Below are 15665 nucleotides of genomic sequence, written 5' to 3'. Positions count from 1 at the left end.
GGCTGAGGGATGATGAGATGGGGACCCCAGGAAAGAATTAACTAGGAAAACAAATGAGCTCAGTTGGGCCAGTTGTGTAAAGGACGTGCCAGATCTTTCAGGAAACGGCTTTTATAAGGCAAGTGGAGCCTTCCAAGCTCCGCACAACCCAAGTGGCCCAGAGCCTATTCCAGCCGGTCTGCTTTTCTGGAAGCGTGAATCTCTGCAAGGAGGGGTTGTGTGAGGCTCAGCTACTTTTGGTTGTGAAATTGCTTTTTAGGAAGCTTAAGCAAGAGACGGCAGCAAAGTCCAAAGGAAGAAAAGGATTTAATAGGATACATTTTAAGAAACCAGAATGTTGTCTCCTTTCTACCCCCCACCCCATCCCTCTCTGATCCAGCATCAGAACAATACTTGCACTTTGGAAACTTTTTATCTGCAAATATTAACAGCTCTCCACAAGGGACCTGGGAGTTAGATAGATGAATATGATTATTCCCCATTTCCAGACAAGGTTAAGTGATTTCCCCAGACCCCACAGGGTACTCTAGAGCTGGCAATAGAACAGAGTTTCTGGGACCTAATCCTGTGATCAGTCCACTGGTCACAGCTGTCTCAGGTGTCTCAGACCCAGCCTAGTAATTAAGAGGAAACTATCACAAGTGTTTTGCTGCCTTATTGCAGATGGTGAGCTCTTCAGTGAAGAGAAGATCATGGGTGGGACTGTTGGTGAAGTCTTGAGTAGGTCTCCTCTCCATGCACTTCCACTTCTGAGCTTTCAACACCAGTTGCTGAATTTGGTGGGTTTCCAGGAATCATGCTGACTTCATTAGGTAGAAGACTGCCATTCCCTCCTATCCCGTGTTTGCTCTCGCTGTCCATCTCTGCAGCAGTCTCCTGCTGGGCTCCTTCCTCGCAGTCTAGATGCGTGAAAGGAAGTCCTATCATCACTGTTCCACGGATCTGCCAGTGGTGGAGGCAGTACACCTGAGCAAATCCCTCTTCACCACCCAGGAAGCAGAGATACTGAGGTTTGTCTCCTAGAATGCATAAAAGTGAAACACATTCTCCACTGAGCCATCCTAAATAATGCATTTTATTGTCTCACCATCCTGATACCAGTCTGTTTTGGGGGGAAATCCTTTTTCCCCAGTCTCACAGATGGTCAACGGGTCTGATGGAGTCTGGAGAGCTCCCCTCCTCTTACCCTCCCTCTCTGGAGGCCTTGTGTCTCCAATCCCATCCTTCTGGCTGAGGAATATGGTACAGGGGAGTCTTTCCTTTTGTCTCTCAGAATGGCTGCTGCTTTCTCCACCTTTTACAAGCGTGAAGCACATGAGTGGGACTAGGTCTAAGACTGAACTCCCTCCACTGTAACCATTAGCATGCTGGGAATCGTAGCTGGCCTTATTCTGAGTCTCCTTGAGATCCTTTAGAGTGCTCCTATGTATCAGGTCACAGTACACATCCCTATAAACCTCCATGTTTATGGCACACCCAGGAACAGCCATAAATGCAAGCAGCCCCCACGCAAAGTCATCCCTTCCTTGTACTGCAGGGCCAAGGCATTCACTCGCTTCAGAAGTTTGCCAGCCTGCTGCTAAATCCAAGGCTCCTATGGAGGTTTTGGGAAGTGTTCTATTCCCCCACGTGCCTGCCCATTCCAGGAGTGGAACTAGGGACTGGCTTCTCCTTCTGGGGACCGACCGTGCACGGTTTTTAAAGTGAATTGGAGCCCGTGCCAGAGGAAATCTGGATGTGATTTGAAAGGTGTAGAGAAGCGAATTCTTTCCGAGTCGGAGGGAGTCCTTCAGGGTAAAACGAGAGTCAGACGTTTTTCCGCTCTCGAAGTATCTGGCTTCTTTAATGGCTCTGATCAGCTTTGTGATACATTTATGGTTCTCTGCCCCTCCCACTCGCTCAGGATCGAGTAACAGTCTTTAGCTTAATGGGAGCCACAACCACGTTGCTGGCTGAAATGCCTCTGCAACTTTCCTTTCCCTCCACTCCCTCTTCCCCAGTATGACTCTGACCTTTGCTTGAGAATTCCAGTGGGATGGAACAGAATACACTGTCCCCTTCGCTCACCTGGCCTTTTTTAGAGGCTAATTTCTCTCTTGTGGGCTGTCCTCCTGCCCCCAGGGTGTCTCCTGCACAGCTGGGGGTAATTGCCTGTCAGCCCCTCTCCCACCATCTGCCCTGATATTTCCCAATCCCTGTACTGGGTAGGTGGGACCTGAAGAGGTAGCATGCTTGCCATAGAGGGTCTGCTTTGGGTCACTTTACAGCCCCCCGCTCTAGACCTGCTACAGCACAACCTGTAAATCAATCAATCAATCAATCAATCAAATAAATCAGTCAGTCAAATAAGAGTGAGGGGGCTTTAATGGGCTACGTAAGGCGTTTCCTTCAGTGGTTTGCCACAGCAAGGCCCCTGGCAATTGGGTTGTAAAGCAGGGAGAAGGGCTCCATTAGAGTTTTTAAAGGCAAAGTGTGTCTCTGGTCTCCTTGGGTCCTCAACTGCTAGGGATGAATCTTCTCTGGCTCTTATTTCTGCTGGTCACTGGTGGCTCACTGCCGGTGCCTACTCTGCCAGCTCCCTTTGTGGTAGCAACTGTTGAAGCTGTAGTATAGACAGGGCTCAGGCCCTACAGTGGTGGTGAAAGATGTGCCCCATTTTGTGTCTGCTTCTTGCCTAGTCAGACCTGTGTGTGCTGGGAGTGCCCCATTGCTGAGCAGTCACTTGGAAGTGCAGGAAGGCTGCTTTCTCCCTGCTTGGATATGCCGCCTTTTGTTATTGTGCAATCTCTTTGTCCTGCAGGCTTGTGCATATGTGTCTCTGTGCTTGGGCATTAGGCCAGGCAGCTAATGTGAAATAATGACTCAGCAACTCGATCAGTTAGCAGCATTTGAAAACTGTTGCATAATTACTACCAGAAGAGCTGCTTGTCTGCTGCCCTGCCTTCAGCACTGAGGAAGTGGCTATGGGTTTTCCCAGAATGTTGTAGCTGGGGAGGCAGGGAAGAGGGGACGATTGCCGTGTTCTGAGCATGTCTTCTAAAGGCAGATTTTGATCCTTCTGTGTAAGTCTCGTACAGCTCTGCCAATGTATCTTGATCATGACCTGCGGTGACTCCAGCTAACCCATTTAGACTCGCACACAGCTCTACCTGTGTCGTCTCTCCTGCCTCTTTCTTTCCCATCCTCAATGCCCTCTCTCAGGATTTTGCCAATGCTCCTGACTCCTGCCTGCCAGCACCATCTGTGGACGTAAAGCCGTGATTAATGATCTGAGAGAGAGGATGGTCAGCATGAAGGGGAGGGAGGAGCCTCTGCTCTGCTCTCCAGTGCCACCTATTTGCTGAAGAGTCCACATGTGTATGTGTGTTCATGGGGATTAGCAGGGATGTGGTGGCCAGCGGATAAACCAAAGCCCCCATGATGGTGATTCATCAACCCTGGTTCTCAGTGCAGACCTGGGCCCAGAATTCCTGACTGGTATCTTAGGGCCCTTGCCTGAGTGTGTGCATGACCACTGGGGATTGAGGTGGATGGTAGAGGGGTGAGGTTTGGGATGCCTAGTTCTGGATGAGATGGGAGGAAGGGAGCCATTCAGCTGAGCAAAGCAGTTGGGGTGTAGGAGAGCTCTCTTGGAGTGGAAGGAGTGTCTCCTGTTGAAAGGACTTTGTGAGCCGTGTCCAATTGAAGGTGTTTCCAGTGGCTCAGAAGGTGGTCTCAAGACTGCAGCTGGCTTTGAGGTAGGATTGAGAGTGGTGCTCTCCTGTGATTTTACAGGCTTCCCGCATCCCTATGGGGCAAACAGCCATAAAGTCTCCCTCCTTTTATTTTCAGTAGCTCATTGCAGTTATGGAAAGGAAATGGAAGGAAGCTTCAGAGCTATTTAGATTGTATCAAATAGCCCCGGGGGTAAGTCAGAGAGGGAATGGGGGAGAGCATAAAATAGCTGCGTGGCCAGAGCTGTGATTCCAGTCCAATGCGGAGACCTGAAGAAGAGCTCTTTGTAAACTCGAAAGCTTGTGTCTCTCACCAACAGAAGTTGGTCCAATAAAAGATATTACCTCACCCACCTCGCATCTCTGAGATCGACCACTGTCTGCTCTGACTCTGCTGAGCTGAAGAGACAGGCTACTTCATGCTGGCTTAGGGCACCTCTTCACTGGCAACATTAGAAGCGCTGTCACGGCACAGCTCTGGGAGAGAGCTCTCCCAGCTCTCTAAAAAACCCACCTCCACAAGGGGTGTAGCTGGCACTGCCATTGGTGCACTGTCTGTACTGGCACTTTACAGCGCTGAAACTTGCTGTGCTCGGGTGTGTTTTTTCACACCACACGAGTGAGAAAATTGCAGCGCTGTAAAGTGCCTGTGTAGACAAGCCCTTAGAAGCTCTACGCATGTGGCCAAATGATGGACTTTGTGGTGGGGTTTGTGCATAGCAGAGCCACCCCATCCTCAGGCCCCCATTTAAGAACTTGCTGTTTGTGCAGCCATTCTGACCGACCATCCTTAGCTCTGTGGGATGTAAGTGCATGGTACCCACTAGGAGGGAAATGCAAACCCAAGAAGCTGCTTTATCTCCGTGTGGGTGGGTGTGTTGACTCTAACTCTTTTTAACAAAATAAATAAATAAATAAATAAATTGACTCAGTACAGAAAATCATCAGAAGTCTGTTCTGCTCCTTTTCTTTTTGAATTCATCTTTTCTTCAGGTAGCTAAAAGCCTCATTTGTTTTGGCAGAAACCCTTTAATCTCTGAGTAGTCCGGATAACTTGGCAGCAGTAGGAGATTGGAATGGCAGCTCTTGGCAGCTGGGTGCTGTGTAATGCATAAAAGTTACAGTACTTAGCTTTGATTTGAAGAGGGTGGGGGTGGGTGGGAGGGGGAGAGAACAGCAGGATGAAGATGTGCATAGACTGCCCTTCAAACACCTTCTGAGTCCATCCTAAATGGTGTGCAAATGCTGATTTCCCCATTTCTCTGTCTGGTGGTGGGTGTGGGGAGAGGTGTGCTGTGAATTGCTATTGCAACCCCCCTGTGGTTATTTATACTTCTTGCTTGGAGATGTCTGGAAAGGTCTGTATAGGAGCGAAGTATTTATTGTATTGTTTTGGGGTTGATGTTTGGAAAAAATTGGGTTTGTTTAGTCTGGAGAAGAGAAGACTGAGGTGGGACATAAATCTTCAAGTGCATAAAAGGTCATTATAAGAGAAGGGTGATAAATTGTTCTCCTTAACCACTTAGGATAGAACAAGAAGTAATGGGCTTAAATTGCAGCAAAGGAGATTTAGGTTAGACATTAGGCAGAACTTCCTAACTGTGAGGGGAGTTAAACACTGGAACAAATTGCTTGGGGAGGTTATGGAATTTCTGTGGATGGAGATTAGACATGTTTGACAAACATCTGTCAGGGATGGTCTATATAATTCTTTGTCTTGCCTCAGTGCAGGGGACAGGACTTATTAAAGTCCCTTCCGGTCCTACATTTCTCTGATTCTAGAGGCATCACTACACAGAGACGTTGAGATTAAATGGTAATTAAAGAGAGTCTTGTCCAAAAGTGCTTATAAACGAGAGCTAGCTTTTTTTTTCCGTAACCAAATTCAATTTTGTTGAGTTTGAGAGATTAGGAGGAGTTGTCCTTGCTCTTGTCTGGCTTGATAGTGTTTCACATTGGAGATGGTGCTCCTTCCTTTCTCCCCAATGTTCATGCTGCTTCTTCGAGTGATTGCTCATGTGTGTTCCACAACAGGTGTGTGTGCTCGCCACGTGCACCGGTGCCGGAAATTTCCCCCCTAGCAGTACCCGGTGGGTACACAGAGTACCGCGACTGCATCCTCATTCTCCCCTGATGAGGCGATTATGGCTCCTCCTCCCTCTGTTCCATAGGAGGACTCTAAGGCCCACCAGGAAATATTGAAAAGGGTGGCATCAAGCCTCAACCTTCAGGCCGAGGAGGTGGAGGAACCCTCAGACTCCCTCTTCAACATCCTATCAGCCTTGGTACTGGGCAGCATGGCCCTTCCACTCTGCAAAGGGGTAGCAAAAATTTCAAATGCCTTGTGTCAAACCCTGGCTTCCTTGGGGAGGGATAGCTCAGTGGTTTGAGCATTGGCCTGCTAAACCCAGGGTTGTGAGTTCAATCCTTGAGGGGGCCACTTAGGGATTTGGGGCAAAATTAGTACTTGGTCCTGCTAGTGAAGGCAGGGGGCTGGACTCGATGAGCTTTCGGGGTCCCTTCCAGCTCTATGAGATAGGTATCTCTCTCTCTCTATATATATATATATGCCTCCCATCTCTAAGAGGGCGAAACAGAAGTACTTTGTGCCCACCAAGGGGCATGAATACCTGTACACCCACCCTGCCCCCAACTCCCTGGTGGTCAAGTTGGTCAACCAAAGGGAGAGGCAGGGCCAACCAGCCCCTACTCTGAAAAATAAAGACTCAAGGAAGCTGGACTTATTTGGGAGAAAGGTTTATTCGTCCTCGAGTTTCCAGTTAAGGGTGGCGAACCATCAGGCTCTCCTGGGTCAGTATGAGTTCAACTTGTGGGGCTCTCTACCCAAATTTGAGGACTCTCTCCAGGAACGTGAGAGGAAGGAGTTCAAAGCTCTGGTGGAGGAGGGTACAGCGGCTGCCAGGGCAACCTTGCAGGCAGTGTTGGATGCTAGGGATACGGCTGCAAGGTCCATGGCCTCCGCAGTGTCCATGAGAAGGGCGTCGTGGCTCCTGCTGTCTGGGCTGTCCAGTGAGGTGCAGAACTCCTTGCAGGACCTCCCATTCGATGGCAAGGCCCTGTTTGCGGAACAGATGGACGTGAAACTGCGCAGCCTGAAAGACTCCCTCACTACACTTAAGACACTTGGCCTCTATGTCCCAGCTCTGGCTAGGCCCAAGATTAAGCCTCAGCAGGCTCCCACCCAGGCCACCCACTCTAAATATGAGCCCCGTTATAAAAAGATTTGGGACTATAAGAAACGCCCGCAGAGGCAGACCCGATCTGCCCCTCAAGCCTGGGTCCTCCAAGGGTAAACAGTTGGGGAAATGTCAGTTTTGACAGGATGCCCGGGGGCGACCTACCAGTTCACACCAGGGATCCACCCACAATAAAGCTTCCCTTCTCCAACCAGTTGTGTGCTTTTCTCCCGGAGTGGTCGTGGTTGACTTCAGACCATTGGGTCATCAACACCCTGGGGCTACACCCTCCAGTTTACCTCTACCCCGCCCAACCACCCTCCGCCCCCATCCCTCCTGGGGGACCCCTTTCATGAGGCCCTGCTAGAGCAGAAAGGGGGCGGCTCCTTGGCCTAGGAGCGGTGGAAGTGGTGCCAGTGGAGTTCAAACATAAGGAGTAGTACTCCCGCAACTTTCTTATCCCAAAGGGGAGCTCAGGTCCATCCTGGACCTGCAAGGCCTGAACCAGTACATGGTAAATCTCAAGTTGCGCATGGTGTCTCTAGCCTCCATCATCCTCTCCCTGGATCCCAGGGACTGGTATGCCGCCCTCGATCTGCAGGACGCGTACTTCCACATTTAGCCATGTCCCCATTCAGGACATTTGCAGGGCTGCCACATGGTCTTCAGTTCACACATTCACCTCAAATTATGCGATCATCTCCCAGACCAGGGCAGACACTGGGTTCAGCAGGCCTGTGCTCCGTCCCGAGAGTTTGTGAACTCCTACCCACCTCCAACAAATATAGCCTGGAATTACCTATTGTGGAATACACAGGAGCAACCACTCGAAGCAGAAAAGACAGTTACCTTTTCCGTAACTGGTGTTCTTCGAGATGTGTTGCTCATGTCTAATCCACACCCCGCCCTCCTTCCACTCTGTCTGAGTTGTCTGGCAAGAAGGAACTGAGGGTGGGGGGAGCGTGCAGCGCCCCTTATACCACACCGTAGAGGCATCACTCCAGGGGTCGTTAGGGGCGCTCCCCTACGGTTACTGCTAGGGGAAAAACTTCCAACATCAGTGCACGTGTTGAGCACGCACACCTATTGTGGAATAGATATGAGCAACATATCTCGAAGAACACCAGTTACGGAAAAGGTAACTGTCTTTTCTCCAGCATCATGCTGCCAACTTTGAAATTGTTTGTACTGGGGAGACATCATCCCTTCCCTTTTCCCCTTCTTCACTGGTGTCCTATAGTGCAGAGTTGTTACTTCCTGTTACTCTACCCACTATTACCTTACTGATTGGAGCTAGTATACATCCTCCAATGACTGACCCAGTAATCATGCGCTTTTCTGCAATGTACCTATGTCTACGTCTACCCTTTTGATTTTACTTATTGCTCTTCTGGCCCTATTCCAACAAGCCAGTGTATTTGTCAAAACTAATTTCCCTTTTGCCTTGGCCCATCTCCCTGTTTCTCTCCAGCTGCATTTCTTTTAGCTTCTGTAAACCCTGTGCCCTAATCTCACCTGCTGTGCCTACTGCAGCCCTGCTGCTCTCCTGGGCACAAAGGAATTTGGTGCAAGGGGGAGAAGAAATAAACCACCCAGCAGACCTGTAGGATAGGGAAGTGAGCCAAGTACCATATTAAAGGCTCTTAAAAACTCTGAGGCAGCCAAATGACTTCAAGGTAGAGATGGGATGGAATCTGATGTGAAGTATTGTGATTGCTTTATTCATACTGTGGATTTCTCTAGCATCTGAGGATCTCAAACCACCTAATTAAGTCTCACAGGGCAGCATTCTTATCCCCATTTTACAGATGTGAATAAGTGATGAGTGTCCAAGGGCTCAGTGCAAAATCCTGAACCCAGGTCTTCAAGCTCCCATCCCACTGATTCAGCCATAAGCCCACCGTTTCTCTCCAAGCCAGTGATGTAGTGGGGCCAGATTATGATGGAACAGCACTTTTGCCACATGGAGGATGCCATTTTAGAACAAAACAGTGTCCTCTGCACGGTGTGACCTCCAGTACATGCCCATTCAGGACTAGCTCACTTCTCCAGCCCAGACAGTAGCAAGGCAACATTTTGTGTGTGTCTGTGTGTGTCTCTCTCTCTCAGCAAGTCAGGATTTTATAGCTGTTCTTGTCAGCATGGAGAGATTCTGCTTTTTGCTAATTAGGCATTTTGATGTAAATCAACTTTTTATTAAAAATAAATTTTCTGTTTGGGAAGCATTAGAACTGGGAGAAATGCAAATGTGAGAAGGGAAGGGAATTTGTTGAAGGTTTGTGTATTCAGTCACTGAAATAATTTTTAGATCTCCATTTATTTGTTTGTTTAACATTTAAATGTTCCTCTTGGAGGTTTGTTTGTTTTAGACATTTATAATGTGCCCATCAGCAATTACATCTCGGCACACTGACAAGTTACAAATTAAATTCCGATTTCTAATGACAGTCAACAAAACCTTTTTGACCCATTAATCTTTGTGAAATCATCATTAAAATAAGAATCCAGGCAGAAAATCTACTTACCCATTTTTTTACCTTGATGGCTGATATGAATGAATAACTATTGATAATTTACTTGCCTGCTGGGGAAAAAAATAGTAGTCACCCATGGCAAGGAAATTAACTAGAGGCTGGTCATTCCTGCCCCATCCCTCCCTGGTATTTTAGCAATAAATACTTTCCAAGCTACTAATCTGCAAGAACTAAAGACCAGATTGGAGAAGGAAGCATTTTAGCAATGTCCTGGCCCTTGTGAGGGAATAGTGCAGGGTGGAGCCATCCTAGTGCAGCTAAGAGCTATGCAAGCCTCTACCATGGTTTGGTTTGGTTTTCTAGTCTTGTTCAGGAATAATAGCTGAGCCACGAATACTCATGTGAAAATGTGCATGCATGATGGGGATGTGCTATTTACTCCATGGAGCATGTGATGGTAGCCCATTGGAAGAGAGAGTATTTCAGGTTTCTCAACCGTGATCATCCTGATCAGTGAAAGAGTAGCATTGGTAACCATCTGGTTGATCTTCGCTGGTATGGTGGTGGCCTTGGGGTGGGGGAACGAAAAGAATGGGTAACTCCAAGGTGTGTGTGTAGGTGATGGAGAGATGAGTGGAGGAAGGTATTTTAGTGTCGGGGCTAAATCTCCTTCTGGGGCTTGAGAGTGGATTCAAATGGCAGCTCATGTCACAGGTGTTCATGATGCTGGTTTAATTTCCATCCCAGCTGGATGCTGAGGTACAGTATTTTTATAAAACCAATTCTACTGCTTATTCATTGCTTGAGGGGTGAAGGAGGGAGACCAGGATTAAGGTGCATCTCCAGAGCTGTCGGCGGGAGATAGCTTGCACAGCACCTGCCAACAGTGCAAATCTCTCACTTTTCTCAAGCACTAAAACTCCCCTTAATTCAGGGGGTAGAGTTGGCTTTTGCGTGATGATTATCTCACCATCAAACCTGAAAGCGCCAATTCAAATCCTGAAAGCTCCTGGAAGGCTGGAAGTTCTGAGACATGTGTTATTGGTCCCAGCAATTGGGCAATAGCTGCAGTGGTTTAAATTACAATATGAAAGCTAACAGCTGGGATTTAAAGGAGTTAGTGCAGTCTTGAGTTGTGACACTTTGAATTGGGATTTGTGTCTGTTCTAGCTCAATGTGGGGGGCAGGTTTCTCCCTCCTACGTAAACGCATATCTCTTTCATGATCTCTTTGCTAGGGGCCTGTGTCTCTTTAAACAGTGGAGAAGTTGTGCTCATCAAAGGCAGATTGAAGCTTTTAGGACTCATTAGACTTCAAAGAAAAACGGCCTGAGCCACAAGTGAGAGGGGAGGAAATGGAGTAGCTGAAGGATTCCTTTAAAGGAGAATAAAAATAAACCCCAGACAGGAAGGAAAGCCCGATAGGGTCTGAATCTGATCTGCAATCCCACAAGTCTGGCTCTGGGGACCCGCTCCATTCAGGAGCTACAAAGAGAGAGACCCTCTGTCCAAGGCTTTGTCTACACTACACATTCTGACGTCCAGTTAAGATCTAGGGTAAAATGCAAATGTTAGAAGCCTGGAACAAACGTTTGGGGAGTATCCACGCTTGCCTTTACAAAGGGGTTAACCGTGGCCTGGTTAATACCTAAGATGAAGGGCGACATAGTTACAGCTCTCAGAGGTGTGAAAAATCCATGCAGCTGAGGCCAACCTAAGCCTTGGTGTCAATGCAGCTAGGTCAACGGGAGAATGCTTCTGTTGATCTAACTAGTGTTGCTCAGGGAAATGGTGTTCGTGCACTGATGGGGAAACCCCCCTCTGTCAATGTAGGTTGTATCTACACTACAGGCTTATGCAGGCACAGTTACGACAACCTAGCTATACCAATATAGTCTCCGTGCTGTAGATGTAACGTGACTATTGAACAAAAGGTACATCTACACTACAGAGCCTATACCACCATAGCTGTAGCCCCCTAGTGTAGAAGCAGCATATGCTGACCGGAGGAGGTTTTCTGTCGGTGTAGGAACACCACCTCCTGAACAGAAGTGCTCTTCCATCAGCCTAGCTGCATCTACACTAGGGTTTTTGCTGACATAATTCTGTGGATTTTTTCCACACCCCTGCCTGACATAGCAATGCCAATATAACTGTTCTTTGTAGGCCAAACCACAGATTGCTTTTCCCCACTTCCCACAAATTAAAATCCACTCTTAACTCCCTCCACTCCCCTTCTTTTTGTTAGCACACACCCTCTTTTGGGGTCTGAAGTCAGGGTTATTGACAACTCAAGCAAACTAATATCTGTCTTTGCTTCTTCCTACTCTCCTGTTCACCCCCGTCTCCTCCTCTCCATTCCAGTTCCTGGTTTCCTATGTGCTTGCAAATCTCCAAGCGCCCTTAAAGCTCACAGGCCACCCCGAGACCTTTGCATCTTTTCTGTCTTTCACCCTTCTAATGTTAAAATGTTTTGATATTTTACACTTGGGCTTGGATTTTCAAAGGAGCCAAACTCCCGACTCCCAGTGAAGTTTAGGTGGATTGGGTGCCTAATTCCCTTAGGCTATCTGGAAAATCCAAGCAACAATTCTTTTTATTTGGTGCTGGAGGGGAGAAAAAAACCAGAAATCCCAAGCAAACTCCTCCTATCTAACTGGAGAGTTTTGGTGGGGGTGAAGCACGATTAGCAAAAACTCCCCCTTGACCTCCAGCCATGGCAGTCTGTTCCCAAACAGGCAGTAGGAGGTTGGCATGGGTGTCTGTGGTTTATAAACATTGGGTGTGTATTTGAAAATTGCATAATGGCAAATTGTTGATTCTGGTACATTGGATCAAAATATAGCTGACTTGCCCCCGCATTTTTAGTAATTGTGTGCATTGGGAATTGAGCCCTCGGTCTTTTGTCGTCATCTTCTTTGCTAGAGGTTACAAAAAGGGTGAAACAGAGATTGGGGGAGAGGGAGAACATCTGGAAGACCCCTGCACAGGGTCATGTTTTGAGGCTGCCACATCCATTGCAGTCTGTTGGGAGAGGACCGCCCTCTGGGAGTGCATAAACAGACAAAAAACCATGACCACATGTATGCTGATCTTGTTTGGCAACTGAACTGTAAAAATGAGACTTGGGAGACAGACCCCAGCATGTTAATCTCCAAAACCACAGTGGCTGTTTGTACCTTTTGATTTAGCAATGGTTAGATTCCTGGGAGGGGTGGCGCTCCAAGTGTGCTCTGAAGTGATACAAGCCATTCTACCACCTCCTAGACACGCACATGAGGACACATCTGGTTGGGGAATTCGGTCGGATTTTTCTTATGTTGGGCAGGAGTATGGAAAAATGCTCCCCTAAGCGCCATAGCTGTGCTGACCTAACCCACAGTGTAGATGCATCTATGTCAGTAGAAGAATGATTCTGTTGCCCTCGCTACCATCGCTCAAGTAGGTCTGCGTCTATACTCTGGGCTTATGCTGGCATAGCTGTGGTGACCTAGCTATGCCCATGTAGTTTCCACAGTGTAGATATGCCCTTAGTAATTTCAAATGTGCATCTCTCCAAAAGTGTGCTTGGTGGATTGGTGGAAGGTTCTTCTGTGTGGGCAAGGGGGCTCCTGGCAAGGCCAGTCTTTGCTTACATTGAGGATAGATCCTGATCAGTTGATTTGAGGGAAATGGTGATGTCTGATGGAACAGCCTTGATGACTTGCACTGCTCTTGTTCCTCTTTCTCACTGCAGGGAAGATCCTGTTCCGCAGAAGCCACATCCGAGATGTTGCCGTCAAGCGTCTGATACCTATTGATGAATACTGCAAGGTAAAGGGAGTCTTCTAGCTCAAATCAAAGACTTCTAGCCTGTGATATAGGCATGATTTGAGCTAGTCCTTCTCTGTTGGCGATACTGGTTCCATTTCTGGGAGGGGGCAGCACATGGTGTTGCACTATAAAACCTTCATTGTGCACTTCTACCAGCTGGTGGCTTTGAGTCTGGTACAGTGCATCCACTCCATGCAGGTGTAAAAACACCCCCTGGGTCCCATCTCAGACAGAGGGATCAGTGCTGTGGTTTTGGAGGCCTAGAGATTGCAGCATGGTAGTGACCTAGTTGCTCACCATGTACTCTCCACTTCTGGTTCTCCTTAATTTTATTATTTTTTTTTTAAATCCCTTCTCAGGCTACAAACCAGAAGCAAATGGCCTAGTAGGGGCTCTGCTGGCTACAGGTTAAATTCACTAGCTAGCTTATCCTGTTGGTTTCAAATGTGATCCCGATGGAGCAGAGTCCAGCCCTTTTCCTTAGAAGATGGGCCTCATCACAGAACTGACACTGTCTCGAGCTTCGGTGATAACAAAGGGTTCTGGGCTGTGGACTGAGATGTGTTGGCAGAGCTGTGGGGGAGGCGAGCACCATGGAACTTTATACAATAATGTTAAAACTCATCTGTGCATGAGGTGAAGCTTTTTCAGGCATCAGCTGAAGACCTTGGAACGAACCCCCAGAGGAACTTAGGACCTTCCGCTCTAAGTGCAAGATGCATTTCTTTGAACATGCCTTCTCTAACATAATCGTGTGTGTGTGTGTGAAATAAAAATTCCAGAACAAAACACTCCACTGCATACACCTCTCCCCCAGAGAGAAGATGAGAGAACAAACACAAGACAAGTGTTAGTAGCTTTGCTTAATCCCCTCCTGCTCAGCACTCAGGTACTATGGGGTTGAGCACAGCATAAGAACCTGAATAGAATAGAATTGCAGGGGGTGATGCAGATCAAGACTCAGGTGCATTGACCAAAGCTCTGAGGGAGGGACCCTGGGACTGGAATTGCAAGGGGTGCTGAAGGTCAAGATCAAGATGCATCAGCAAACATGTCTGGAGGCCCAGCACTGGGCTAACATGTGCTGCAGCTCAAAACTGTTGAGGTGCATTAGCTGAGTTACTGGAGGGTAACAGGCAGGATTGGAACAGCAGAGGTGAAGCACAAGTAGCCTTGAGGCATATTGTCAAAGCTGGGGAGGTCGGGGAAAGCTTACACGGCAACTGGCTGTCTCTTGCCGGTATGATCAGTTCCCTGTTTTCAGGGACACTAAAATGTGCCAGCTACATAGACACATGCTTGCCCATTAATTTAATTTTAGGGAGGAAAAAAGTCCCTAAGTGGTAAGAGGCTGTAGCTGTCTGTTCGGAACAATGCTGTTAATGGCATAAAATATAATGAATCCATTTGACTTAATAACTGGAACATAATGGCTGATGTTATATGACCCACTTAGACAACAGCTTTCTCCTCCTCCAGTTAATGCATTACCAAGTAATAAAGTGTGCACTATGCCGGGCCTTCCAGCTCCTGCTACTTAACTGTGAAGCTGCTAGTGGGGTGAGGGGCTAAGCCACCATAGCAGTGTGCATGGCAGAGTCAGCCCATGCTATTTCCATGGGCGTCTCAGCCACAGCCCCTGCTCTCCCTGGCATTTCTGTTATTTTGGGTTGACTTCACATGCACCACCAGAGTGGGAGTATAATATACACTTTCAGCAAAAAAAAAATCCCTGAGTTTGCTGTGGTTAGGGTGGTGTTTAGTGAGTACTGAGCATTACAGGAACACAGTGTAACCAGATCCCCCGCAAAATACTAGATAAATATCTTGTCCTTTGTTTTGTCTCTCCTGGGAGAGAGGTGAGGAGGCGCCGTTCCCTGAGAAAGCTCTGCAAATCCTCCTTTCTTGGCTGCAAAGAAGGTTGGCAAAATCCTGGATTGAAAACATGCAAAGGCATTGCCCCACCAAGCAGGGAGAGAATAGTCCTTCTTTATAAAGCCATGGTCCAGCTGCACCCACAATACTCTCTTGCTAGCAGAAAGAGCTTGACAGATTGGAGAGAGGTCAAAGAAGAGCAGCAAAAATGATCAGGGAGCTGGTGCGATTGACTGATTTCTAAAGTCAGATTTAAAAGAGCTAAATACAGTGTATTCTCATCCCATTTCCCCTGGGTCCTACACTAAATAACCCTTTTCTCTGGGTTGGTAATAGTATTCATAGGTTTGAGAGAGAAAATGTTGGCTGAATATCTGGTAAAAGAGTTGTGACTGGGAGATCCTCTCCCAAGCCCGGTCGCTTAGGATTCTTAAAATGAAACTGGACAGAGATCTAGAAAATGCCCTGTAGAGTGCAGTCGCGAATCAGCTCCTGTAAAATGGTTCATCCATCTGAATAAGTTATTCCCATCTGTCTTCTATAAATAACTTTTTCCTGCCAGTCTCCTCACCCTGGCTACCATGCTCCAAGCCA

The 15665-nt window shown here is 47.6% G+C and overlaps 1 protein-coding gene across 12 annotated transcripts in view; it reads left to right on the top strand.

Moving 5' to 3' along the window:
- Positions 1–15665, top strand: part of SH3PXD2B (SH3 and PX domains 2B) — a 130101-nt gene that overhangs the window by 72282 nt on the left and 42154 nt on the right. For all 12 annotated transcript variants that reach the window (XM_039485402.1, XM_039485401.1, XM_039485404.1 and 9 more), the window contains one exon: positions 13120–13196. In XM_039485402.1, coding sequence (XP_039341336.1) covers positions 13120–13196 — 77 coding nt within the window. The remainder of the gene's footprint in view (positions 1–13119; positions 13197–15665) is intronic.

This window comes from Mauremys reevesii, linkage group 8, assembly GCF_016161935.1.
Source record: "Mauremys reevesii isolate NIE-2019 linkage group 8, ASM1616193v1, whole genome shotgun sequence".
Taxonomy (NCBI): Eukaryota; Metazoa; Chordata; order Testudines; family Geoemydidae; genus Mauremys; species Mauremys reevesii.
This window is presented reverse-complemented; position numbering and strand designations above follow the sequence as displayed.